Raw genomic sequence first — 27,435 nt, 5'->3', positions numbered from 1 at the left:
CCCACACTTTTGCTGGAGCAACTTAAAGCAAATCTCATGGTATTTCATTCATAAATATTTCAGTATCCATGGTCTTTTAAGAGAGGAGATTATAGTCATGTCTAGTGTTCTCTCTTCCCATTCTGGAATGGGGTGCTTTTTATTTGGTTTCCTTTCTCATCTTGAGCACAAATGCCACCACCTTTTCAGATCATGTGTTCCAACGTGGATGCCATTCTCAGACATCTCCCTGTGAAGAATGTGGGTTCTGCCAAAATAACACCTGCTACTTTTGTCAAAGGCCGAGTCATGGTCGAACACGTTCCTAGCTCACAAAACCTGCAGAAGTCTCTTTTCATAGACGAGAAAACTGAGGCTTTGGGAAGTGAAGGAACTTGGCGGAGGCCTCACTGCTAGTACATGTAGTGCCGTGTTGTTTCCAGAAAGAACTACCTGGGATTCTACTCCAACACTGATGGGTGGCAGTAGGACCACCATCTACTCATATCAGGATGTATTCGTATTAGGGAGACCAAAAGAAAGACTTTTTAAAAAAAGAAAAGGCTTCTTTTTTTAAAGTCATGAGAAGCCATGCTATACCTTAATTTGATACATAGTTTAACATGTGGTATTAATGCAGTCTGGGCCAGAAGAGGCAGTTAACCATAGGCTTACTTTTAAGCTCTTAAGATCATAGTACAGTATAGATTGAAATTACATTATTCTTAGAAGAAGGAAAATTAATGCAGAGACAAACTTTAGGCAATTAGTTTACACAGATTCTGAATGCTTTTTAAGAAGGTTGCACTGCATTTAAAAAAATGGAACTGTAACTATAAGTATTTAATGATAATAGAATCAGGAGACCCTGGGCTAGGAACCCAAGTTTGTGATTGGGTCCCCTCTTCAATGACAGGTGTTTAACCTTTGGTTAGGGGTCCAGAGTGTCCATCAGTATTGGGCCCTTTCTTCTTGGGGATGACAGGGGTTGGGTTTGAAACAGGGCACTTGTCTTGCAGGATGCTCACGATGGGGAGGTCAATGCTGTGCAGTTCAGTCCGGGTTCCCGGCTCCTGGCCACGGGAGGCATGGATCGGAGGGTGAAGCTCTGGGAAGTGTTCGGAGGTGAGATCTCGCTGGAGTGAGAAACAGAAGGAAGCTGTGTTGGTGACATTTGGTTGGCCCTGCTTTCAGGCAGTCTTTGAATTGTTCATCTTCTTGAAACATACAGTATTTTGTGTGAGGAATCATCTGACCAAAGCATTATTACCCTCTCAGTTATCCTTTACAGCTGATACAGCCAAGTAGATGTTTGCTCTGGGTTTCCAAGTAGACTAGAGAATGCTGTTGAGTTACAGATACGTTAGCGTTTGTGTTTTCTCAAATACGTACTGACCAGGGGATCTTCCAAGATAGTACAGGTTTTAGAAGGAAAATAAAAAATCTTATAGTCATGGACTCTACAATTAAATTACACATCAAGCTGTGGTTTATGCATTTAATAATGCCAGTGGCCATAGCCTAGCAAAAAATGACTGACATCGTATCTAAGCTTGAGAATAAACAGAGGGGTGTATCATCTAGGAAAATGTATTTAACAAAGAGCTTATTGGACAAGGATTCTAAAATCAAGACTGAAGTCTCTTTGATTAGACATTGTTTCAGGAATGACCTCAGAGTACTCAAAATGGGATGGCATTAAAACAGGAAATGAGAGTTAGTGAAATCCTCTCCCAGAATTCTGAACGTGGGCATAGCCCACTTTTAACATTTTGATATTCAGTTAAATATACATGTATATTTAGTAAGGCAAGGTCAGGGAATTCCCCTGGAAGTCCAGGGGTTAGGACTCTGGGCTTTCACTGCCAAGGGCCTGCGTTCATTCCCTAGTCAGGGAACCAAGATCCCACAAGCCACACAGCACAGCCAAAAAATAATAACAGTAAGGCAAGGTCAAAGAATAGACTGAAGGGTTTTATAGGAACCACTTTGTCCGGTTTCCATACTTGCAGCACATACATGCTCACTCTCCAACAGTAAATAGCACCATCATACCTTTCTCTACTTTATTTCCTCTGATCCTCACAATAGCCCTGTGCCGTTAGGTGGGTATCACCCCTGTTTGACAGGTGAAAACTCAGAGACACTACTTGATTTGCACGGTTGATTTACGTGGACAGGGAGTTGTGAAACCTGGGACCTGAGCTTGAGTGTTAAGACTGTAGATGCCTTGCTTTTTCCAAAACAGCCTCCTCTGAGCTATAGACCTGCTGAAGAAGCATGTGTGTTACTACTACTTTTTTATATACATAAATTGATTGATTGATTGATTGATTTTTGGCTGCGTTGGGTCTTCGCTGCTGTGCACGGCCTTTCTCTAGTTGTGGAGAGCGGGGGCTACTCTTTGTTGCCGTGTGCGGGCTTCTCATTGCAGTGGCTTCTCTTGTTGCGGAGCACGGGCTTCCCAGGGAAGTCCCTGTGTTACTACTGCTGATGTATTTAGAGCAAGAGCAATTCTACTGATTCCTTTGCTGGAACACGTTGTCATATAAAGCACCCAGTTTGTCTACCCTGGCCTTTGATTTTCATGAAAATGACTCAGTACTTAAATCCCTGGCAGTTAGAGCTATTTGAAACCCATCAAAATCTGTGTTTTACCCAGAAACACCTTATGAATGGTAATTGCTGAAACTTACAAAACAATAATAAAACCATATCATAAGAATAGAAGTTTTGGGCTTCCCTGGTGGCACAGTGGTTAAGAGTCCGCCTGCCAATGCCGGGGACACGGGTTCGAGCCCTGGTCCAGGAAGATCCCACACACTGCGGAGCAACTAAGCCCGTGCACCACAACTACTGAGACTGCGCGCCTAGAGCCCGTGCTCCGCATCAAGAGAAGCTACCGCAATGAGAAGCCTGCGCACCACAATGAAGAGTAGCGCCTGCTCGTCACAGCTAGAGAAGGCCCACATGCAGCAACGAAGACCCAGTGCAGCCAAAAATAAATTAATTAATTAATTAAAAAAAAAAAGAATAGAGATTTTGTGATAAAAATCTACACAGATAGTCTGTTTTGATTATGCCTTGCAATTAAATACAGATAGCACTAAAAATATTTTCGTTTTACTCCTTGGTCAGTAAAAACACCTATAAGAAAATTAAAGATACCAGGGATTAGTAATAGTGTTACTTTTTTGCTGCTAAAGAGGAAGTAAACACTAACCAACATTAATACTGACATAATTTGTGCCAGAACATAATTTGTGTTACTAAAATGAAATATTTCTACTAGGTCTACAGAAATAACATAGTGTCTGGCAGCATTTTTTATAGTTTTCAGGAACAAATATCAGTCCTGTATATATATCCTATAACTAATTATAGGATCTTTCCTTCACAAATGGCTTACTTGGCCTATAATTTTTCCCCCTTGGCTAATATTTACTGAGTCTTGGAAGAGACCAAGTCCAAGAGGCCTTTTATGAAATAGTTCGGGGGTCCTCTTTTTTACCCTTCCACCACCACTTTGCATCCAGTAGGAGCACCTGTCTTTGCTTATTCTGTCAAAAGCAGCAGCTCTGCTGGGAATCACATAAATGCTCTTGACATAGTCTCCCCAGTGCCTTCTAAATAAAAGAGATTTTAATAAGATCTTTGGTCTTTTCAGATCAATCTCTTGTGTAGACTAGCACTTACTGATCATTTCTTACATTTTGGCACTTTGTCACCTGCCAAACAAATAGACCAGTGTTTTAGGCATAAGCCGAAGAGATATCTTTTAGAATTTGCAGTAATATTTTTGTCTATAAAGATTTAATCTAAATAAAGTCCTAAATTAGTAGGTATTGGCCTTTTTTTGACTTGTGAAAATCTAATGAAAGCTAGGATCCAGGGAAAGGCATTAAATGTGCCGTATTTTGCAAATTAATTCAGGGGTTCATCCACCAGGTTAATAGTCCTCGCCCTAAACGTATTTGACAGCTCCAAACCAGTATTTTTTATATATATATGTATATATGTTTATTTATTTGTTTGGCTGTGCTGGGTCTTGGTTGTGGTACGTGGAATCTTCGCTGTGGCATGTGAACTCTTAGCTATGGCATGAGGGATCTAGTTCCCTGACCAGGGATCGAACCCAGGCCCCTGCATTGGGAGTGTGGCGTGTTAACCACTGGAGCACCAGGGAAGTCCCCAAACCAGTATTTATATTTATTAGCATCTAGAAGTCCTAAGAGAAAAGGCTGTTAATTGAAATGTATACTATTCTGTGCTCCTATTTTATGAGTTTGATTTGAATGATTCCCTAATTGTTTTCCTGGCTTGTCTATATAGGTTATCCTTAAGATACCCTTTAAAAGAGTCATGTACCAAAATGTTCATTGCAGCTCTATTTACAATAGCCAGGAGATGGAAACAACCTAAGTGTCCATCATCGGATGAGTGAATAAAGAAGATGTGGCACATATATACAATGGAATATTACTCAGCCATAAAAAGAAACAAAATTGAGCGATTTGTAATGAGGTGGATGGACCTAGAGAGTCTGTCATACAGAGTGAAGTAAGTCAGAAGGAGAAAGACAAATACCGTATGCTAACACATATATATGGAATTTAAGAAAAAAAAAGGTCATGGAGAAGCTAGGGGTAAGACAGGAATAAAGACACAGACCTACTAGAGAATGGACTTGAGGATATGGGGAGGGGGAAGGGTAAGCTGTGACAAAGTGAGAGAGTGGCATGGACATATATACACTACCAAACGTAAAATAGATAGCTAGTGGGAAGCAGCCACATAGCACAGGGAGATCAGCTCAGTGCTTTGTAACCACCTAGAGGGGTGGGATAGGGAGGATGGGAGTGAAGAGATATGGGAACACATGTATAACTGATTCACTTTGTTATAAAGCAGAAACTAACACACCATTGTAAAGCAATTATACTCCAATAAAGATGTAAATAAATAAATAAAACTTAGAGGAAAAAAAAAAAGATACCCTTTAAAAAGGAAACTGAATCACATCATCATTGAGACTCATACAGCTCATCTTTAAAGTTTCATTGCGGGTGGCCAAAGCTGTTTGAAAACAGAGCCCGGGGGTATATGGACGGGCCTCTTGGTGGAGGAGACTCAGCAGTGGGGGGGGGAGCATGGGAGGGGGGAGCACTGGCGGGCGATTGGATTGCCAGAACCTTAGGCTCACGTATATAGAGTGAACAGAGAGATGACCGAAACTCCAAACTAGCTTTACTAGAATTCTGAGGACCAGCCAGTTTATGTAAGTAGAAATTTCTTTTCCTACTTGGGTTCTGAAATTCTAGTGGTCAGGTTCTACGAAAGTGATAGTTAAGTTGGCAAATATTGATCAAACCCAAAGATGTATTTATGGAAAGTAGAAAATTTTACTGAGAAATAACAAACTCGGTCTCTAGGGTCAATTGACATGTTTTTAAATTCCTGCACTTATCTTTTGTAAAGGAAATCGATGACACTGAATTTCTTGAAATGAACAGCATAAGAACCCACAGGAAAATGCTGGGGTCTGCACCCGCTTGTACATTCATTGCTCTTGGAACTGACCAGCCGGATATTTTGGTCTCATTATTCCATTTGTCCTGCTACTTGATTCTGTAAAGATGCAGGAAAGCTGTTTTTGACCATGTAGTTGGCTTCCATTGTGTTTCAAGTGCCTCATTTTAATTGATACGTTGGATTTGCCATCGTTTGTTTTTAAACCTCCCTTTCTTAACCTTGTTTGTATGCAGACAAATGTGAGTTCAAGGGCTCCCTGTCCGGCAGTAATGCAGGAATTACAAGCATTGAATTCGATAGTGCTGTAAGTACCTAATATCCACGGAAATGGGTGAGTTTAGAGGTTTTTAGAAACAGTTTTAAACATCTGGTTCTTGAAATTTAAAAACTTATCTGGTTTCTCTGCTATTTTCTGTCTTAATGTTAGAGAAGGATGTAGGTAGATTACAAATTCTGTGCTGATCACGACCGTGTTGAAGACTGGGTAGGGGGACAGGTCTGGGATACCCCAGCAAGGCAGTCGCCAGACTTGATAAAGGCCCCGGTTTGGGCCAAGGCAGTGCAGGTGGAGAGGAGAGGGTCTAGCGAGAAGCGCCAGAGACAAGCAGGTCTCCAATGGGAGCAGTTGGGAGGTGTGGCTGGGGAGAGTCGGTGGTTCTGAGCTCTTGGACTTGGACAGGTGCAGAGAATTAGTACTTGCTGTTACTGAAGGTGGGAGGTGGTGAGGAGTGAACACAGGAGGAGGAATTCCATTTTGAGCTGGAGGTATATACAGCTTACAGGTGAGGTCGAGCAGGCTCGGGAGGAAGGTCTGAACTTAAGGGGGAGTGATAACAGAATACTGGTTATAGCAGTATTCAGCTCAGGTGTATAGTTATAGGCATCTAAACCTTCTTGGGCTTGATTATCGGGGAATTTGTATCGGGGAATTTGTAACTGAGTTCTTCTATTTTCGCTAACATTTCTTCTCCTCCCCTTTATTCCTGTAGGGATCTTACCTCTTAGCAGCGTCAAATGATTTTGCAAGCCGCATCTGGACTGTGGATGACTATCGGCTACGGGTAAGACCCAGTGAGGAAAGTTAATGTAATCTCCAAACTTCACGTGGTTGCTTACCAGTCACATGATGTAGGAAATGGCAGGTTGATTGATTAGGAGAATTGTATGTTGTCCTGAAACTCATACTTGATTGCCCCTGCCCTGTCCTTTCCTCCTTAGGAAAATTGATGTTTCCACTTTACATTCTTACTTGGTCCAATATTCAGTTGCAGAATATTTGCAATAGGAAACCATCACGTTTCCATGAAAGACTTGGGACACTCCTGTTCATAAAAACTAAATATTTTTGGTAGGTGTCAGTTTTAGCTTATCTTCAGCTATTTTAGCACCAGAGTGTAATCTGTGTTTCTTAAGCACCCCAAGACTAAATCACCTCACAAAGTAGAACTGGAAAGTAGGCTGTAGAAGTATATGTGGGTACACTTATGAGAGAGAGAAAACAACTCAAAGCCAGGAAACAGATGTATGGGAAAGCAAGACAGTGGGATCAGATGTTGATGAAATCTGCATCTGAACCCAAACCTACCAAGAAGACGCTTGGATTCCAAGACAAAGACAAAAATTAGATGGTTATATCACTTTTGTTCTAATAGAAGACATAGCTTAATTTAGAGACATGTTTTTCTCCTTAAGCTTGAAGCAACCTTCACATGAGCTCATTAAATAAAGGCTACTGAAAGATAAGATGGCGGATTTACTTGACATTGGTAGGCATTTTACCCGCAAAAAAAAGCTTGACGCAAACTTGTGTGTCAACCCACATGAAAAGCAGAGAGCATGATGCTAAGGTGAACTTCATAAAGATAAATCTACAGGGAGGTGGGGAGCTGCAATAGAAGTGGTCCATTAGGTAGTTTCTGATGGTCTGATTCGATGGTGCAGGGATGCAGCTAGAAGAATAGTTAGAAACACACAGTTCACTTATCACTTGGGCTTTCCATTTTCTTGAAGGAGCTGTGTGGAAAATGGCCAGTGTTAGATGCTAGCTAATACTAAAGGGTGGTAATTCTCGATTCTTAGTTGAAATAGGATCCACGTGCAAAGCATGAGATGTGAGGATGACAAAGATTATGTTCTCTTCTGAAAGCTGAAGGGCCTGCCTGATGGTCTTGTTGCAAGGAAGGAACAGGGAGGTGGATGCCTGCGGGCAGGGCTGGACTCCTCTTAAGCAATGGTACACATCTGTTCAAATGCTTGAACGAGTTCTCAGTTGAAGCCCTGTAGTCCTGCACCGTAAGCATGGAAAAAGTTCCATGTAACAGCCTAGACTGTTCTCCTGGCAGTGTTACAGTCCATCCTGTGGCATGCCTTCTCTATGTACCCATCAGTTGCTTAGCAGAAATTTAAGACAGGGTTGAATACTTCTGCAGTCATTATTTTTCCTAAAGGAAAGGGGCTTTTACCTGAGTGGTTTCTGTGTTTGACCCAGTAGTCAGGTATATTATATATGTTACTGCTTTTAATCTTCAGGGGGATGCAGGTGAGGTAGGTAGATGGGGAAACTGAGGCTCAGCTAAGCCCACAGAATTGCCCGAGGTCACACAGTTAACAAATAGAAAGATGAGACTTTGGATTGAGTCCTGTGCTCTTTCCTGTGTTCAGTTGGCCTGGATTATTCTAGACTGAGATACAGTAAAACTGTGTAATTAGTGAAGAGTGACATAGAGGGTTCCTTACATTTTAGGCCCTTTGAGAAGTAAAGCAAGGAGTTGAGTGCGGGATGATATTTTTTTTTCTATTTTATTTTATTTATTTCTTTATTTTAATTTTTGAATTTTATTTTATTTTTTATACAGCACGTCCTTATTAGTCATCAGTTTTATACACATCAGTGTATAATGTCAATCCCAATCGCCCAATTCGTCACACCACCTCTCCCACCACCGCTTTCCCCCCTTGGTGTCCATACATTTGTTCTCTACATCTGTGTCTCAGTTTCTGCCCAGCAAACCGGTTCATCTGTACCATTTTTCTAGTTTCCATATATGTGCGTTAATGTACGATATTTGTTTTTCTCTTTCTGACTACTTCACTCTGTATGACAGTCTCTAGATCCATCCACGTCTCTACACATGACCCAATTTCGTTCCCATTTATGGCTGAGTAATATTCCATTATATATGTGTACCACATTTTTATCCATTCGTCTGTCGATGGGCATTTAGGTTGCTTCCATGACCTGGCTATTGTAAATAGTGCTGCAGTGAACATTAGGGTGCATCGTGTGTTTTTTTTTTTTTTTTTTTTTCTTTTTGCGGTACACAGGCCTCTCACTGTTGTGGCCTCTCCCGTTGCGGAGCACAGGCTCCGGACGCGCAGGCTCAACGGCCATGGCTCACGGACCCAGCCGCTCCGCGGCATGTGGGATCTTCCCGGACTGGGGCGTGAACCCGTGTCCCCTGCATCGGCAAGTGGACTCTCAACCACTGTGCCACCAGGGAAGCCCCATGTGTCTTTTTGAATTATGGTTTTCTCTGGGTAAATGCCCAGTAGTGGGATTGCTGGGTCATATGGTAGTTCTATTTTTAGTTTTTTAAGGAACCTCCATACTGTTCTCCATAGTGGCTGTATCAATTTACATTCCCACGAACACTACAGGAGGGTTCCCTTTTCTCCACACCCTCTCCAGCATTCGTTGTTTGTAGATTTTCTCATGATGCCCATTCTAACTGGTGTGAGGTGATACCTCATTGTAGTGTTGATGTGCATTTCTCTAATGATTAGTGATGTTGAGCAGCCTTTCATTTGCTTCTTGGCCATCTGTATGTCTTCTTTGGAGAAATGTCTGTTTAGGTCGTCTTCGGTCCATTTTTGGATTGGGTTTTTTTTTAATATTGAGCTGCATGAGCTGTTTATATATTTTGGAGATTAATCCTTTGTCTGTTGATTCATTTGCAAGTATTTTCTCATTCTGAGGGTTGTCTTTTCGTCTTGTTTATGGTTTCCTTTGCTGTGCAAAAGCTTTGAAGTTTCATTAGGTCCCATTTGTTTATTTTTGTTTTTATTTCCATTAGGAGGTGGATCAAAACAGATCTTGCTGTGATTTATGTCAAAGAGTGTTCTTCTTATGTTTTCCTCGAAGTGTTTTATAGTGACCGGTCTTACATTTAGATCTCTAATCCATTTCGAGTTTATTTTTGTGTATGGTGTTAGGGAGTGTTCTAATTTCATTCTTTTACATGTAGCTGTCCAGTTTTCCCAGCACCATTTATTGAAGAGACTATCTTTTTTCCATTGCATATCTTTGCCTCCTTTGTCATAGATTAGTTGACCATAGGTGCGTAGGTTTATCTCTGGGCTTTCTGTCTTGTTCCATTGATCTATGTTTCTGTTTTTGTGTGAGTACCATATTGTCTTGATTACTGTAGCTTTGTAGTATAGTCTGAAGTCAGGGAGTCTGATTCATCCAGCTCTGTTTTTTTCCCTCAAGACTGCTTTGGCTATTCGGGGTCTTCTGTGTCTCCATACAAATTTTAAGATTTTTTGTTCTAGTTCCATAAAAAATGCCATTGGTAATGTGATAGGGTTTGCATTGAATCTGTAGATTGCTTTGGGAGTATAGTCATTTTCACAGTATTGATTCTTCCAATCCAAGAACATGGTATATCTCTCCATCTGTTGGCATCATCTTTAATTTCTATCATTAGTGTCTTATAGTTTTCTGCATACAGGTCTTTTGTCTCCCTAGGTAGGTTTATTCCTAGGTATTTTATTCTTTTTGTTGCAATGGTAAATGGGAGTGTTTCCTTAATTTCTCTTTCAGATTTTTCATCATTAGTGTATAGGAATGCAAGAGATTTCTGTACATTAATTTTGTATCCTGCAACTTTACCAAATTCATTGATTAGCTCTAGTAGTTTTCTGGTGGCATCTTTAGGATTCTCTATGTATAGTATCATGTCATCTGCAAACAGTGACAGTTTTAATTCTTTGCCAATTTGTATTCCTTTTATTTCTTTTTCTCCTCTGATTGCTGCGGCTATGACTTCCAAAACTATGTTGAATAATAGTGGTGAGAGTGGACATCCTTGTCTTGTTCCTGATCTTAGAGGAAATGCTTTCAGTTTTTCACCATTAAGAATGATGTTTGCTGTGGGTTTGTCATATATGGCCTTTATTATGTTGAGGTAGGTTCCCTCTATGCCCACTTTCTGGAGAGTTTTTATCATAAAGGGGTGTTGAATTTTGTCAAAAGCTTTTTCTGCATCTATTGAGATGATCATATGGTTTTTATTCTTCAGTTTGTTAATAGGGGTTATCACACTGAATGATTTACGTATATGGAAGAATCCTTGCATCCCTGGGATAAATCCCACTTGATCATGGTGTATGATCCTTTTAATGTGTTGTTGGATTCTGTTTGCTAGTATTTTGTTGAGGATTTTTGCATCTCTATTCATCAGTGATACTGGTCTGTAATTTTCTTTTTTAGTAATATCTTTGTCTGGTTTTGGTATCAGGGTGATGGTGGCCTCATAGAATGAGTTTGGGAGTGTTCCTTCCTCTGCAATTTTTTGGAAGAGTTTGAGAAGGATGGGTGTTAGCTCTTCTCTGAATGTTTGATAGAATTCACCTGTGAAGCCATCTGGTCCTGGACTTTTGTTTGTTGGAAGATTGTTAATCACAGTTTCAATTTCATTACTTGTGATTGGTCTGTTCATATTTTCTATTGCTTCCTGTTTCAGTCTTGGCAGGTTATACTTTTCTAAGAATTTGTCCATTTCTTCCATGTTGTCCATTTTATTGGCATAGAGTTGCTTGTAGTAGTCTCTTAGGATACTTTGTATTTCTGGGGTGTCTGCTGTAACTTCTCCTTTTTCGTTTCTAATTTTATTGTTTTGAGTCCTCTCCCTCTTTTCTTGAGTCTGGCTAATGGTTTATCAATTTTGTTTATCTTCTCCAAGAACTAGCTTTTAGTTTTATTGATCTTTGCTATTGTTTTCTTTGTTTCTATTTCATTTATTTCTGCTCTGATCTTTATGATTTCTTTCCTTCTGCTAACTTCGGGTTTTGTTTGTTCTTCTTTCTCTAGTTCCTTTAGGTGTAACGTTAGAGTGTTTCTTTGAGATTTTTCTTATTTCTTGATGTAGGCTTGTATAGCTATAAACTTCCCTCTTAGAACTGCTTTTGCTGCATCCCGTAGGTTTTGGATCGTCCTGTTTTCGTTGTCACTTGTCTCTAGGTATATTTTGATTTCCTCTTTGATTTCTTCAGTGATTTCTTGGTTATTTAGTAATGTATTGTTCAGCTTCCATGTGTTTGTGTTTTTTACATTTTTTTCCCTGTAATTGATTTCTAATCTCATGGCGTTGTGGTCAGAAAAGGTGCTTGATATGATTTCAATCTTCTTAAATTTACTGAGGCTTGATTTGTGACCCAAGATGTGTTCTATCCTGGAGAATGTTCCTTGCGCACTTGAGAAGAAAGTGTAATCTGTTTTTGGATGGAATGTCCTATAAATATCAATTAAATCTATGTGGTCTGTTGTGTCATTTAAAGCTTCTGTTTCTTTACTTATTTTCACTTTGGATGATCTGTCCATTGGTGTAAGTGAGGTGTTGAAGTCCCCTACTATTATTTTGTTACTGTCGATTTCCTGTTTTATAGCTGTTAGCAGTTGCCTTATGTATTGAGGTGCTCCTATGTTGGGTGCATATATATTTATAATTGTTATATCTTCTTCTTGGATTGATCCCTAGATCAATATGTAGTGTCCTTCCTTGTCTCTTGTAACATCCTTTATTTTAAAGTCTATTTTATCTGATATGAGTATTGCTACTCCAGCTTTCTTTTGATTTCCATTTGCATGGAATATCCTTTTCCATCCTGTCACTTTCAGGCTGTATGTGTCCCTGGGTCTGAAGTGGGTCTCTTGTAGACAGCATATAGATGGGTCTTGTTTTTGTATCCATTCAGCAAGCCTGTGTCTTTTGGTTGGAGCATTTAATCCATTCACGTTTAAGGTAATTATCGATATGTATGTTCCTGTGACCATTTTCTTAATTGTTTTGGGTTTGTTTTTGTAGGTCCTTTTCTTCTCTTGTGTTCCCCACTTAGAGAAGTTCCTTTAGCATTTGTTGTAGAGATGGTTTGGTGGTGCTGAATTCTCGTAGCTTTTGCTTGTCTGTAAAGCTTTTGATTTCTCAATCGAATCTGAATGAGATCCTTGCTGGGTAGAGTAACCTTGGTTGTACGTTATTCCCTTTCATCGCTTTGAGTATATCATGCTACTCCCTTCTGGCTTGTAGAGTTTCTGCTGAGAAATCAGCTGTGAACCTTATTGGAATTCGCTTGAATGTTATTTGTCATTTTTCCCTTGCTGCTTTCAATAAGTTTTCTTTTTCTTTAATTTTTGTCAGTTTGATTAGTATGTGTCTCAGTGTGTTTCTCCTTGGGTTTATCCTGCCTGGCACTCTGTGCTTCCTGGACTTGGGTGGCTCTTTCCTTTCCCATGTTAGGGAAGTTTTCAACTATAGTCTCTTCAGATATTTTCTCAGGTCCTTTCTCTCTCTCTTCTCCTTCTGGGACCCCTATAATGCTAATGTTTTGCATTTAATGTTGTCCCAGAGGTCTCTTAGGCTGTCTTCATTTCTTTTCATTCTTTTTTCTTTATTCTGTTCTGCAGCAGTGAATTCTACCATTCTGTCTTCCAGGTCACTTATCCATTCTTCTGCCTCAGTTCTTCTGCTATTGATTCCTTCTAGTGTAGTTTTCGTTTCAGTTGTTGTATTGTTCATCTCTGTTTGTTCTTTAATTCTTCTAGGTCCTTGTTAAACATTTCTTGCATCTTCTCTTTTTTTTTTTTTTTTTTTTGTGGTACGCGGGCCTCTCACTGCTGTGGCCTCTCCCATTGCAGAGCACAGGCTCCGTACGCACAGGCTCAGCGGCCATGGCTCATGGGCCCAGCTGCCCCGCAGAAATGTGGGATCTTCCCGGATCAGGGCACAAACCCGCGTCCCCTGCATTGGCAGGCGGACTCTCAACCACTGCGCCTCCAGGGAAGCCCCCTCTTGCATCTTCTTGATCTTTACCTCCATTCTTTTTCAAGGTCCTGGATCATCTTCACTGTCATTATTCTGAATTCTTTTTCTGGAAGGTTGCCTATCTCCACTTCATTTAATTGTTTTTCTGGGGTTTTATCTTGTTCCTTCATCTGGTACATAGCCCTCTGCCTTTTCACCTCGTCTATCTTTCTGTGAATGTGGTTTTTGTTCCACAGGCTGCAGGATTGTAGTTCTTCTTGCTTCTGCTGTCTGCCCTCTGGTGGATGAGGCTATCTAAGAGGCTTGTGCAAGTTTCCTGATGGGAGGGACTGGTGGTGGGTACAGCTGACTGTTGCCCTGGTGGGCAGAGCTCAGTATAACTTTAATCCGCTTGACTGCTGATGGGTGGGGCTGGGTTCCCTGTTGGTTGTTTGGCCTAAGGCGACCCAGCTCTGGAGCCTACCTGGGCTCTTTGGTGGGGCTGTGGGAGGGCTCACGCCAAGGAGTACTTCCCAGAACTTCTGCTGCCAGTGTCCTTGTCCGCATGGTGAGCCACAGCCACCTCCGCCTCTGCAGGAGACCCTCCAACACTAGCAGGTGGGTCTGGTTCAGTCTCCCCTGGGGTCTCTGCTCCTTCCTCTGGGTCCTGATGCGCTCACTACTTTGTGTGTGCCCTCCAGGAGTGGAGTCTCTGTTTTCTCCAGTGCTGTCAAAGTCCTGCGGTCAAATCCTGGTAGCCTTCAAAGTCTGATTCTCTAGGAATTCCTTCTCCCGTTGCTGGACCCCCAGTTGGGAACCTGACGTGGGGCTCAGAACCTTCACTCCAGTGGGTGGACTTCTGTGGTATGTGTTCTCCAGTCTGTGAGTCACCCCCCCAGCAGTTATGGGATTTGATTTTACTGTGATTGTTCCCCTCCTACCGTCTCACTGTGGCTTCTCCTTTGTATTTGGGTGTGGGGTACCTTTTTTGGTGAGTTCCAGTGTCTTTCTGTCAATGCTTGTCCAGCAGCTTGTTGTGATTCTGGTGTTCTCGCAAGAGGGAGTGAGAGCACATCCTTCTACTCCACCATGTTGGTTCCTAACAGGATGATATTTTTAGTTGGTAGAAGAGTTCTCAACAGGTAAGCGTCAGCTTTTAGGCCTGAAGTAAGAAGGCCCTGGAGGCGGAGATAGACCTGTATGATAGAGGTCATAATGTTGGTAACTGTTTTCAAGTGAGCTGGTTTGCAAAGGTGGGCTGAGTCTCACTGGAGAGGGTGCTGGAGCACCAAGCTGTGGGTGCTGACGAGCCAGGGGCTGGTGCCAGGGCTGTAGCCTCCTTTGCTGAACCAGCTGGCTCAGAGGGACTCTGGTCTGCTCACAGCTGTGTGCTATCACTTGGTAAATGTGTGAAGGAGATCAGAGGGCCCTTTTAACAGGTTCTCCATTCCCACAGAAACCGCATGAACCCTTACCAGGGCCCAGGATGTAAGTAGGCTCCCTGTCTAGGAGGCTCTGGCTTCTACCGAGACCCTCGTTTACAGAGGATGTTGGAGGACATAGATGGGCATCTCCATGTTCTGAGACTCAAGATCCAAGCCCTGGTCATTGTCTCCTCAACTTGAGGTGGGTGGTGTTGGGTGAGACCAGAAAGCAGGAGTGGCTGGTCAAGTGCTTGCTTTAAATCCATTTAGTAAAGGGTTCTAGAAATAGTCTCGTGTTGAAAGGGGCCCATTCCAGAGGACTTCTGTCATTACAGGATGTTTTCGACTCTCTTAAAAATGTAGGGGCTTCCCTGGTGGTGCAGTGGTTAAGAATCCGCCTGCCAATGCAGGGGACACGGGTTTGAGCCCTGGTCCGGGAAGATCCCACGTGCCGCAGAGCAACTAAGCCCGTGTGCCACAAATACTGAGCCTGTGCTCTAGAGCCTTCGAGCCACAACTACTGAAGCCCATGTGCCACAACTACTGAAGCCCATGTGCCTAGACCCCGTGCTCTGCAACAAGAGAATCCACCGCAGTGAGAAGCCCTCACACTGCAACAAAGAGTAGCCCCCGCTCTCCGCAACTAGAGAAAGCCCGCGTACAGCAACGAAGACCCAGCACGGCCAAAAATAAATAAATAAATATTTTTTAAAAATAAAAAAAAAAAATCTAAAAGATTACTGCAAAACTGAGGAACTGGGCTGAAGAACCCATCCTGCTCACGTCTGTAATGCTGGTGTGGAGAAGTGGCCTCAGTGAGGACTTGCTTTCAGATGATGGTTTTTATTTCAGAAACCTCCTTATCAAGTTCTGCATTTTTCTGAGGTCACTTGTCTTTGGTTGGTGTTAATGGTAGCTGCTACATGGTGGGTGGCCCTTTGGGTCTGCCCTGCAGCACCAGGGAGCCTGTGCAGAGCCTGAGGGAAGAGAGCTCTAAGCCTTCCCATTCGGAGACTCGGGGCTGCTGTGACATCAAAACCCATGCCCGTCTCTTAAAGAGGAAGATAAAAGCCTTAAAGTAGTGTTAGAAGTTAAATATTAACTATTAAGAATAAATTCAGAAACACCGAATGGGTAAAAGAATTTAAAATAAATCTGATCCACTTAAAATGACTTAAAAATCAATTTTTACGTGATAAAAGTGAATGCTTGCAGGAGGCTGAATTCCATACCACTGAGAGCATGGAGATGAAACTACTCAGCTCCAGGCAGGGCCGGTCAGGCTGGGTTTCCACCAAGAACAAAATAAGCAGAAATCCAGACTTTTTTAAAAGCAAGGTAACACATGTGAAAAGCCAGGAAATAAAAACATTCCTTTCCTTTATTCCATTAATCCAGCAGTTTCATTCCAGGAAGTAAGTCAGGGGAAAGCCGTGTACTCATAGATGTTCACTGCAGCATCATTTGTGATCGTGAAACTTTCAAAGGGATGTCGGTGTCTGCTAGCCAAGGAAATTTCTATTAGGTTGTAATCTCATTGCTTGGAGACTGTTTAGCTATTATAGAGTAATTACAGAAACTCTTAAGGAGGGTGGTGCAGAAAGGAAGAGAAAGAATGCAGTCAGCCATGGGCCTGGTGCGTGGGTCACCCTCCTAAACAGAGTGAGGAAGATGTTAGTCTTTTACAGACGTTAGAGAGCCAGGGTGTTCAGGCGCCAAACAGCGTGACCCCAAAGCCCGTGTATTTTCCTGTCACATGAAAAACTGCTTGTGCTATGAAGTTAAAAGTGCGGTGGATAAATTTGTAGGGGTGTTTTCATGTGAACTATATGAGAATATTAACGTGCATTTAGAGTAAGCAAAACGAGCAGATTTGCATCGCCCATTTGCGGGCAGTGTCTTTTCCTCCCTATGTTTGTGAAACATGATTTTACTTTTATATTAATAGTAAGAAAGAAAACGGTGCATGTACACAAAACTGAATTTTTTGGTGAAGTAGAAGTACCTACGCCAAGTTTTTGGTCTCTCCCCATGGTTTGTGCAGATTGAATGATTTATACTGAGCATTATTCCTATACTGTATTTAGCATAAACTTTGTTGCTGGAACTTTTTTGATCTTTCCAGAAGGATCAGTGGGAGGTTGTCACACAGCCACAGCACAGCTGCCACCTGGCTGGCAGCGATTGTAAGATGCTATTCCAGTTTCAGAGCATTTTAAATGTGAGAAGGAGTCTCGGAATTCCTGCAGACTTTTTCTTAAAGGGGAAGTACATGTGGCCCTGAGTTTTCTCTTCCTGTACTAAAGTGGAATTGTTCTCCTGAGCAGAGAGGAAAGACTGGTTTCTAAAATGTTAACTCTAAACTGCGAGGCCTGGCTTTGGGGGTCAGGGTTGAAACCCAGTAAATTGACAGTTATAGTAAGTATATTAGGGTCTTTTAAAAGCTGCTCATTTTTTTGGGGGGGTGGGGGGGACGGATTCCCTGGCGTTCCAGTGGTTAGGACCCCGCACTTTGGCTGCCGAGGGCCCGGGTTCAGTTCCTGGTCAGGGAACTAAGATCCCACAAGCCATGCAGCGCAGCAACCACCCCCCCAAAAAAAAGCCTTTTCTTTTTTTAAAAAAAAAATTATAGGGGCTTCCCTAGTGGCGCAGTGGTTAAGAATCCGCCTGCCAATGCAGGGGACACGGGTTCAAGCCCTGGGCCGGGAAGATCCCACATGCCACGGAGCAACAAGGCCCGTGAGCCACAACTACTGAGCTTACGCGTCTGGAGCCTGTGCTCCGTAACAAGGGAGGCCGCGATAGTGAGAGGCCCGCGCACGGCAATGAAGAGTGGCTCCCGCTCGCTGCAACTAGAGAAAGCCCTCGCACAGAAACGAAGACCCAGCACAGCCATAAATAAATAAATAAATAAATTTATTTATTTTAAAAAAAATTATAAAGAAATCATTAGTGAATACCTGTATATCTTCTGAGCCTTTGAAGTTTCCACACATGACTATGTTGATCCATATTGAAAAGTAGGGAAAGTGCGGCATCCTCACCATCCCCAGCCGCCTCTCTCCCACTGGGCTCCAGTAGTGCTGTGGCGGGCAAAGCACACTGACGTTCGGTTATGACCCAGTTCTGCGTTGCTTGGTAGCCCAGGAAAGACGCCATGGTTGGCATCTAACAGCTAGTCACGAAAAGATTTGATTGTTGGGAATGCTGGTGTCTGTGGTTATGATCTGACATTTCAAGCTGAGACCTCTGATTGAAAAACCCCTAGGAGTTTTAATTGTTTATTTAAAGAGTCCTGATGTATCCTTTTAGTTTTTTAAGAATCTTTTTTTTTTTTTAGCTGTGTTGGGTCCTCATTGCTGCATGCGGGCTTTCTCTAGTTGCAGTGAGCAGGGGCTACTCTTCGTTGCGGTGTGCGGGCTTCTCTTGTGGAGCACGGGCTCTAGGCGCGTGGGCTTCAGTAGTTGTGGCACATGGGCTCAGTAGTTGTGGCTCGTGGGCTCTAGAGCGCAGGCTTAGTAGTTGTGGCGCACAGGCTTAGTTGCTCCGCGGCATGTGGGATCTTCCCGGGCCAGGGCTCGAACCCGTGTCCCTTGCATTGGCAGGCAGATTTTTAACCACTGTGCCACCAGGGAAGCCCCTGATGTTTCCTTTTATATTGATAAATTATGCCTCTGGTGAACCTGTCTATTCTGACTTTAAATAGGAGACTGACTTTCTGAGACATTAGTAAAATCCAAGATTTAAAAATTTTGTAATTTGATATAATTCAGACTTACAGAAAATTGCAAGAACAATACAGACCGGTATCTGTAATAGAGCTTATTTCAAGAAGGTCCTCTGATTGCCCTCCGCCCCTTTTAAGTTGTATAATTAACAGCTTAAAATGTGACAAGCCTCAATAAAGAATACAGATTCAGGAAATGTCTACATGTATTTTTTAAACACTTGGGAGAAGACAAACATGTTATTTTTCTATAACATGTAAGATTAACGTGGCAGCACAAATCTAATAATATTAAATAGATACCGTTAGTATATACATTGTTCTTTTCCATTTCATTGGCTAATAAGACTAAATACAGATATCCTATTTGTGTTCTGTATACTTTCTGTAGTAGAGCCTTTACTGAGTACTTTATTATACAGTTTTTGTATATACTTTTTTTTAAATTGAAGAAGAATTGACCTACAACACTATGTTAGTTCCAGGTGCGCAACATAGTGATTTGTTATTTCTGTACATTACCAAATGATCACCATGGTAAGTCTAGTTATACCCGTCACCAAAGTTACTACAGTATTAACTGTACTCCCCGTGCTGTATGTACCTTTATCCCCGTGACCGTTTTGTAGCTGGTAGCTTGTACCTCTTCATTTCTCACCTTTTTCACTCAGACCCCCACTCCCACCCCACACAACCACCACCTTGTTCTCTGTGAGTCTCTTTCTGTTCTGTAAGGTATTGATTTGTTTTTTAGATTCCACGTATAAGTAAAATTATATGGTATTTGTGTTTCTCTGTCTGACTCATTTCACTTAGCATAATACCCTCTACATTCATCCATGCTGTCACAGAGGGCAAGATTTCATTCTTTTTTTATGACTTATACTCCACTGTATATATGTACCGTGTCTTTATCCATTCGTCTATCATTGGACGCTTAGGTTGCTTCCATATCTTGACTGTTGTGATTAATGGTACAATGAAAATAGAGGGGCATATATCTTTTCAAATTAGTGGTTTTGGGGTTTTTTTTTTGGAAAAATACCCAGAAGTAGAATTGCTGGATCGTATGGGGTTTCTATTTTGAATTTTTTGAGGACCCTTCATGTTGTTTTCTATAGTGGCTTCACCAACTTACTTTTCCACCAGCAATGTACGAGGATTCCCTTTTCTCCACATCGTCACCAACACTTGTTATTTGTTGTCTTTTTGATAATAGAAGTTCTGGCGGGTGTGCAGTGATAATCTTGTTGTGGTTTTGATTGGCATTTCCCTGATGACCAGTGATATTGAGCATCTTTTCATGTGTCCATTGACCATCTGTATATCTTCTCTGGAAAAATGTCTGTTGAGGTCCTCTGCCTGCTCCTCCCTTATTTTGAGGGCATGGTCATGTGAAGTTTGTGCTGTGGTGTTGGAGCTTTCATTTATTTTTTCATTACCTTTTTTTTTAGTTTTATTGGCGGTGGGAGGTTTATCCTCTTCCTCTTGAGACCTCACCCCGGGCAATACCCAAAGACAGGCTTTCTGGGTGTTTTCCCTGAGCTGCTCCTCCTTTTCTCTCTGCGTGTTCCTGACCAGATCTCAGGGTGTTTGGAGAAGCTGGCTCCCTGGCAGTTTGCCGCTGACTCTCCCAGTGTGGCGCCCCGGAGGTTTACCCTGGTTGTGTTCTTTCCCTTAGCATACACTCACGGGACACAGCGGCAAAGTGCTGTCTGCCAAGTTCCTGCTGGACAATGCGCGTATTGTTTCTGGAAGTCACGACCGGACCCTCAAACTCTGGGATCTACGCAGCAAAGTCTGTGAGGAAATTCAGTCTCTCTGTGTCTATGAATGATTAGATATTAACCTCAGAGGTGTTTGTTTCCACGTTAAAGCCTGCATTTAGTGTGATAAACTTTGAAAGTCCAGCCTCATGCTGAGTGGCGCTGGCGCAGTGACTGTTTTTCAAGTTTGAAGCTTCATTTAAATAAGTAGTTCTGATTACTTAGGGTGAGAGCGCAGCAGTGTTGCGTGCACAGCCGCAGAGGGGCCTCTGCTTGATTCTTCGTGTTCGGTTGTCTTTCAGGCATAAAGACGGTATTTGCCGGATCCAGCTGCAATGATATCGTCTGCACAGAGCAGTGTGTGATGAGTGGACATTTTGACAAGAAAATTCGTTTCTGGGACATCCGGTAAAACACCCAGGAGCTTGCTGGGGAGGCAGATGGGAGGGTCTGTATGTGGCAGAACTGTGATGGTGTCTTGTGTGTGGGTTGTGTTTTTAAAGTCCCTGGAAATGGCAGAAATGAGCTCCAGTCCACATTATCTTCTCAGTTTGATATTCTTTACCCTGAAGTAGACGGTCACATTCAACAGTCACCTCTGAGCATGCCCTATGTACTTACAAACAGATGAACAACGAGGTTGTTAGGTGGTTTCAAGTGTAATCGAGAAGACAGAGACACAAGTCTGCAGGGTGTGTTGAAGTAGGGCCAGGAGCCCTTGTCCAAGGATGTTAGAGACCGTCTGTCAAGATGAGTCCTGAGGAGTGAGTAGGCTTCACGTTGCAGAAGAGCCCCTGAGGGACATTCCAGGCCAGAACAGGGCAGTCTGGCAGGTCAGGCGAGGGCAGATGAGACCAATAGGGTGGGCTGGGATCAGATTGCTGCGGGCTTTGGACGCCATTGGTAGATGACTTGATCTCATAAGTCGTTGGGTGTTGAGTAAAGGATTGCTTCATGAGAGTGTGGTAGATTGCATTGGTGGCAGTTTTAAAGGGTGTACTGGGGAGCGGGAAATCAGTAAAGCATTGAGGATCTGAACTCAAGGCAGTGGAGGGGGGATTTGGATGGGGTTTGTTACAAGTTGGATGTGGAGGGTGAGGAAGGAGAGAAGTAAAGCAAGATGCAGAATAAATGACAGATTTAGGAAGAGGATGCAGTGAACATGTTCAGAAAAGGACATAAATTTGAGGTTTCTAATAGACATTTGGAAAAACAAAAGTTTTGAGAGGTTGGCTGGGAGAAAAAATGAGACGTCCTCACAGGAGGACTTTGAATACATGAGAGTGAATTAGTCAGAGCCCACCTGTGAAGCAACAGGAGGGCAGTACAGGGAGCTGCCCAAGGAGGGAGGAGTGGCAGAAAGGGGAAGAAAGCTGGAGTCCTGTTGATGGGCCAAGGTGGGGGCAGTAGAAGGGACAGGAGTCCTGTCAGGATGAGGACAGTTGGTTAGGAGGTAGGTAATTGGTGATTAGTTTCAGGTGTACTGGTTGGCAGAAATTTGAACCGGGAGTAAGGAATTTTAGAGCTAAGCTGGATGTTAGAAGGCTCCTCCTGGTCTCCCCCCTAATTTGACAGATGAAGACCCCAAGTCCCAGGGAGCTGGAGCGGCAACAGTAAGATAAACTCTCTTACTTGGTTATGGTTTGAGGTGGGAAATCATTTCATCGAAAGTTTACAACAGAATGAATGAGTCCAGAAGGGTCTGCACCTCCTTTGGCTGTATCACCAACAGGGCCCAGCCCAGGACTGCTGAGCACAGACCTGGGTGTGGACCGCGGCCCAGAGGAGAGCTGGGAGAAGACAAGGAAGGAGAAGGGGTTGCCAGGGTGCCCCGGTTCCACATCTGGAGTCACTGGGATGAGTTGGAGGGTCCCCGAGCTTTACTTTGTATGACAGGAAGCCTGGAGAGCCCACACATTTGTCCATATAAGGCAGCCCAGACCTGCTAACGCGGTTTACGTCCCTTTGGATAAGTTGAAATGACAAAATTGAAGTAATACTAATTAAATAGTAGCCCTGCTTAGTTCATGCTGATCAGAAGCTCTGATTGGCAGTTACTGTATCATTTCAGCAACAGGCAAGGAAATTAATCCTTACCAGTTTTAGAGTTCTAGTACTCACAACTACTGATAGAATCTATTGATGGGAAAATAATAAAAGCCAGGACTGAGATTATTTGTGTGGGCGTGGGAGCATTTTCACCGTCCTTGAAGAGTATTGTATTCTAGTTCAGTTGCCTTTTCTCCTTCCTCCTTTTCTCCGTGGCATGCCATCCTGGTTGAAATGGGGAAGTTCTGACCTTTCTGTGTTAGGTTTTCTCAGACTTTCCATCTTTTTCCTAGATCAGAGAGTATCGTCCGAGAGATGGAGCTCTTGGGAAAGATTACTGCCCTGGACTTAAACCCAGAAAGAACTGAACTCCTCAGCTGCTCCCGAGATGACCTGCTAAAAATTATTGACCTACGAATAAATGCCGTCAGACAGACATTCAGGTAACTGAAGACACTCTGGTTGGGTTTCATCTGAGTCTTGCTGATTTTTCAGAGGGTTGTGAGAAGGCCAGAAGCCTGACTTGCCCGCACATCCCAAGTTCGCATGGACTCTGGGGGTAACGGTGCCCTGTCGTCTGTTGCAGCGCGCCGGGCTTCAAGTGCGGCTCCGACTGGACGAGAGTTGTGTTCAGGTTAGTGGTGGTGCTCCTCCCGTCGCGCCCGCGCCCCCAGCGTGGTTCACCGCGGAGGTTAGAGCAGAGGCATCTTCCCACTGGGGAAACGAGCTACATCTGTACGGTGCCTCCACACGCGCAGGTGTCCAGGAATGAAGCTGCACGTTCAGTCCTAGAGGTCACTGCCACTGTTCCTTCCTCTCTAAAGTGTCCCTTCTGTGATTGCGTGAAACTGTGTCCCAGTTCAAAATCTAATAATGGCTAGTTGGTTTGTTCTGGGTATATCAGGTTCCCCTCTCTTTACTCATTTACATGAGAACTCTTCGAGAGCTTTTTGGGAAGGGTGGTGTCCCCTGGAACAGAGCAGAATAGGCTCTCTGGAGAGGGGGTGGTTTCCCTTTCCTGTTCTCCCTTCCACGCATGGCTGTTCTCCCAAATACATTGTCATGGTCAGTGCCAATATCGTGGAGAAGCTTCTCTACAGTCGATGCTTCCTTCCTTTTCTGCTTTCACTGCACCGTATAACGAGGCAGTCCATCAACTGAAAGAAACCCTTCACCATTTGGGGGTTGACTTTGACCTCCCTATGTGCTATGTTTGAGTCTGAGAGATGCTTAGGGACTTGTGGCCCCAAGAAGTAATGCAGCGGCACCATTTTTCATTAGCTGGTGAGGCCAGATGATAGGGCGAAGCGGCTTTGGCCAAAGCGGTTTTGAAGAGCATCTTCTGGTTTCTGGGTACACGGGAATGGTCACGTGTTTGACTCGTAAGTGAAGAGTAAACATGACTTCCTGGGGAGGGGTCCGGGAAGACGCTGAGTTGGGGGTGGGTGGTAGACGCCGTTTCTTGTCTCATGTGTCCTGCAGCCCTGACGGCAGTTACGTGGCAGCAGGCTCAGCCGAGGGCTCTCTCTACATCTGGAGCGTGCTCTCCGGGAAAGTGGAGAAGGTCCTTTCAAAGCATCACAGGTAAGATGTCAGCCCCTCTGAGGTGGTGAGCAGGCCTGTGACTCCATCCCAGGGGTCACGTCCTCTTCGGGCGTGGACCCGAGTCGACCCCACGAGGGCAGTGTCCGCTCACACGCTCTACTGTGAGCCAGGTTAGTGGAGGGAAGCTGGGGCCCTTCTCCCCGGACAGCAGACAGCAGCGTCCTGCTTATTTACATTTCAGACCGTTCCAGCTAGAGCAGTTAGGGTATGGCCACTGGAGGAGGTTAGAGCCCCGCGTTCTGTCTCTCGTCATGTGGCGCCTCCTGTCTTGCTCTTGCCCCTTCACCGCTCTCCTTCCTCTCTGGCTCCCCTTCTCCCCCTTCTAAGCCCCTTTCCTCAGGAAATCGACTGCCTGTAAACGCCGATTTTCACGTGCTTTTTACTTTCATCCAGGCCCCTTTTCCTCTCGGCTTTGTTGTGTCCCCCAAGCCCAGCTGCTCTTAGAACCCAGGCCCAGGGCCCCCCGGGACCACCCCTCACCGCCCTCGCTGTGGTGGTGCCTCCCCGCTCCTCAGCCAGTTGCCCTGAGGTGCTCGTCAGAGGCTCTTTGCTTAACTCAGAGCTACTCCCTTAGGGTAGACTTGATAAGGCCTGACTCCTTTCATTCCAAACTACCTCCTAGAATCAAGGCAGGGTTCCTCCAAGTTCTTTTGCTCTCTAAGCGCCTGTCTGTGCGTGGGAGCCACACCGGCGAGTAAAATGGGCGCTGGGACAAGCCTGACGCCCTGATGGCGAGGGAGCCCTGTGCTCGGCCCACGAATGTCTCACCCGCGTTCCGACCTCTCCCTTTGAAGCTCAGCGATCAACGCCGTGGCCTGGTCGCCTGCCGGCTCCCATGTCGTCAGCGTGGACAAAGGAAGCAAAGCTGTGCTGTGGTCAGAGTACTGAGGGCACCTCGTCAGGAGAGAGCGGATCAGAAGCTGGAGGGGCACGCGGGCCCCACGGCTCTGTCCTGGCAGGTGGCGCCTGGGCTGTGGCTTTGACCTCCAGAGAAGAGCTCGAGCCGTGGGGCGCAGTAGCCTGCCTTTGAGCAGGGCTCCCGAGGGTCGTGGCTGAGGTCCCGTGGCCTGAAAGAGTAACACTGAGAAAAACCTGATGCTGCGGTCGCTCAGCAGAGGTTCAGGTTCTTGCCTTGATTCAAGTGGGAAACACTACTGGCTCTGATCTTGCATACCTCAGCGGGGGGAGTGCAGGCACCTGCTGGCTTCTTCCCTGGGCGGCGGTGCCGCAGACGCCCCCTGTACCGGGTGTTGCTTCTCCCCTGTGCTTTCTCCTGTCCTTCCAAAGTCGGTTCTGGCCTGATGAAGGTCCTGTCACCTTGGGGTCATTTTCCCAGGGAACTTGCTTTAATCATGGATTAACAGAAACCCAGGTGGGATTACCCCTGCCCTCAGGTAGCCCACAGGGACAGTGGGACTGTGGTCCCCCCTGCTGGTCTGTGTCTTTATTACGAGGCTCTTACTCTGATCTCACCTGATCACAGTTGGAATTTCCTTAGGCCTCCTAAACTGTTCTTAGAAAGCAACTGTTCTTCAAAACTCCTTCCTCCCTCCCCTCCCCCCCCCAGTTCTACATATCTATCTCTTGGTCGAGAAATAAATCTCAATTTGGTTTAAAAAAAAAAAAAATTGGCAGTGGGTAGGAGAAGAAGTGCACAACCCTTTTTCCAGAGAAGCGGGTGAGCTGCAGGAATAAAGACTGTATTCCCGGATCATCTGTAGCTTCTCAGAAGGTGGGCCGCCCCCTTCTTCCCGGCTGTGCTGGGGTTACAGTTGCCGGTGGTGTGGGATTGGAGGCCTCCAGTGTATTACCCTGGAGCCAGTAGTTCCGGGTCGCTGCCCCTTTGCCAAGCCTATGTGCAATACCCCCTCGGTGCTTTAGTGCAGGAAGCCCATTCCAGGAAGCATGGGAATGCCGTCTTTCGATTTCGGGACTTGCGAGTAAGGCTGGGAAGAAACTGGCCTATGCATTTTTTTTTTTAAACGTTTATCTTTACCATCTTACTCGTTTATAAAATTCTAGTTCCTTGAGTGACTGAAACACCAATATTTTTATCACTTACTCATTCGCACTTTAATTTTCTTCCTTCCAGACTTGTTCTCTGGACATCTGTGGGAGCGAGGGCTAGAGCAGGGCGAGGACGGGCTGCGCGCTCCCTCTGATGGTGTTGGTGGCTCTGTTCTCCCCTTTCCCCTGCCCTCGCCTCCCCTTTTCAGTTTGCTGTTCAGGGAACTCGTGCTGAGGGGAGTTGAAATTCACAGGCCAGGGCATGTCTTTTATTTATTTAATTATGTTGCCCAACAGAACTTGATTGTAAATAAAAAAGAAATCTGTTATGTACTTTTCACACTCCATGCCTCTTGGTAGTTATTTTATTCTTCTTTATCCTTAAGGGCGAAAAGCTGGGTTTTTTTCATTTGTTTTCCTGGTATTCATTCATTTGTAAATGATGGTTAATACTGTCCCCGTGCCTTTCCTTATTGTTCATCATTTAAGCCCAAGGTATTACTGTCTGTAAACGTCAGCGTTCCAGTTTCACGTCATTTGCAAATCTTAACTGGAACCAGAAAAGGGTCTCTTCGAAATTTCGGCAGCTGTGCGGTCTGCTCCACGCTGCAGCAGTACGAGCTTCCTGTCCCTGCACTGCAGACTTTGTTCACAGGATTGATAGTGAACTGTATGTGTCTCCCAGCCGCCAGGCCTCTTCTTCGCTGAAGGGACATGAATTTCCTCATTGAAGAGTGATTTATTCGTAGCAGCTCAGATATCTAGCAAGCGGCCGTGTGCCATAACAAATTAGGGTCTCCCTGATATATCCCACCCCCACCCCCAAGGACCCCTGTCCAGCCCATTACCAGGCGGTAGTCCAGCAGCTTGAGTCAGGATTCCATCATGATCTGGAGTCTCAGAGGCAGCCAGCAATCTCCAAAAAGCGGAACGTGGGGATCCTGTTGCAGTCGCCTTCAAGGAGGTAAGTCTCATTCTTCAAAAAGGCTGAAAGTAAACATTGTCGTAGCCTCTGATTATCCTGGGGGGGGGGGTTTTGACCTTGGAGGGAAGCAGGACTGCTCTCTGCTCTTAACAAAGATGTTTCAGTTTGAGATCCATCCATACTGTAAAGCTCTCTTCAGGTCACCTGACTGCCAAGGCTGGGTTACAGGTATGGCTTCCATTGGGTGGAACATGCTTCCAGCCAGCTCATGGTCTTCATTCTCTTTTTCTCAGATCATCTGGGACCCTCCTCCAGTGCTGCTGGTTTCATTGGTCAGGGTGGGAGGTGGGCATGGGGTTTTTTCATTTCCCAGGTGAATCCTGACTGGTTAGAGCTAGCG

At 44.4% G+C, this 27,435-nt stretch overlaps 1 protein-coding gene and 1 non-coding gene across 3 annotated transcripts in view; both read left to right on the top strand.

The window, feature by feature from the left end:
- Window positions 1–26,454, top strand: part of ATG16L1 (autophagy related 16 like 1) — a 46,789-nt gene extending 20,335 nt beyond the window's left edge. For both annotated transcript variants that reach the window (XM_022567992.3, XM_022567993.3), the window contains 9 exons: window positions 999–1,104; window positions 5,745–5,815; window positions 6,501–6,572; window positions 20,365–20,485; window positions 20,752–20,857; window positions 22,792–22,941; window positions 23,085–23,132; window positions 23,981–24,082; window positions 24,898–26,454. In XM_022567992.3, coding sequence (XP_022423700.1) covers window positions 999–1,104; window positions 5,745–5,815; window positions 6,501–6,572; window positions 20,365–20,485; window positions 20,752–20,857; window positions 22,792–22,941; window positions 23,085–23,132; window positions 23,981–24,082; window positions 24,898–24,991 — 870 coding nt within the window. In that variant the 3' untranslated portion in view covers window positions 24,992–26,454. The remainder of the gene's footprint in view (window positions 1–998; window positions 1,105–5,744; window positions 5,816–6,500; window positions 6,573–20,364; window positions 20,486–20,751; window positions 20,858–22,791; window positions 22,942–23,084; window positions 23,133–23,980; window positions 24,083–24,897) is intronic.
- Window positions 17,962–18,204, top strand: LOC115802148 (small Cajal body-specific RNA 6). The gene has a single exon (XR_004022548.1).
- Window positions 26,455–27,435: the final 981 nt, after the last annotated feature.

The sequence above is a fragment of the Delphinapterus leucas genome, chromosome 8, assembly GCF_059928025.1.
Source record: "Delphinapterus leucas isolate spDelLeu-1000000601 "Yukka" chromosome 8, BTC_Dleu_Yukka2, whole genome shotgun sequence".
Lineage (NCBI taxonomy): Eukaryota > Metazoa > Chordata > Mammalia > Artiodactyla > Monodontidae > Delphinapterus > Delphinapterus leucas.
The sequence above is the reverse complement of the archived record's forward strand: the minus strand, read 5'-3'. Positions and strand labels throughout refer to the sequence as shown.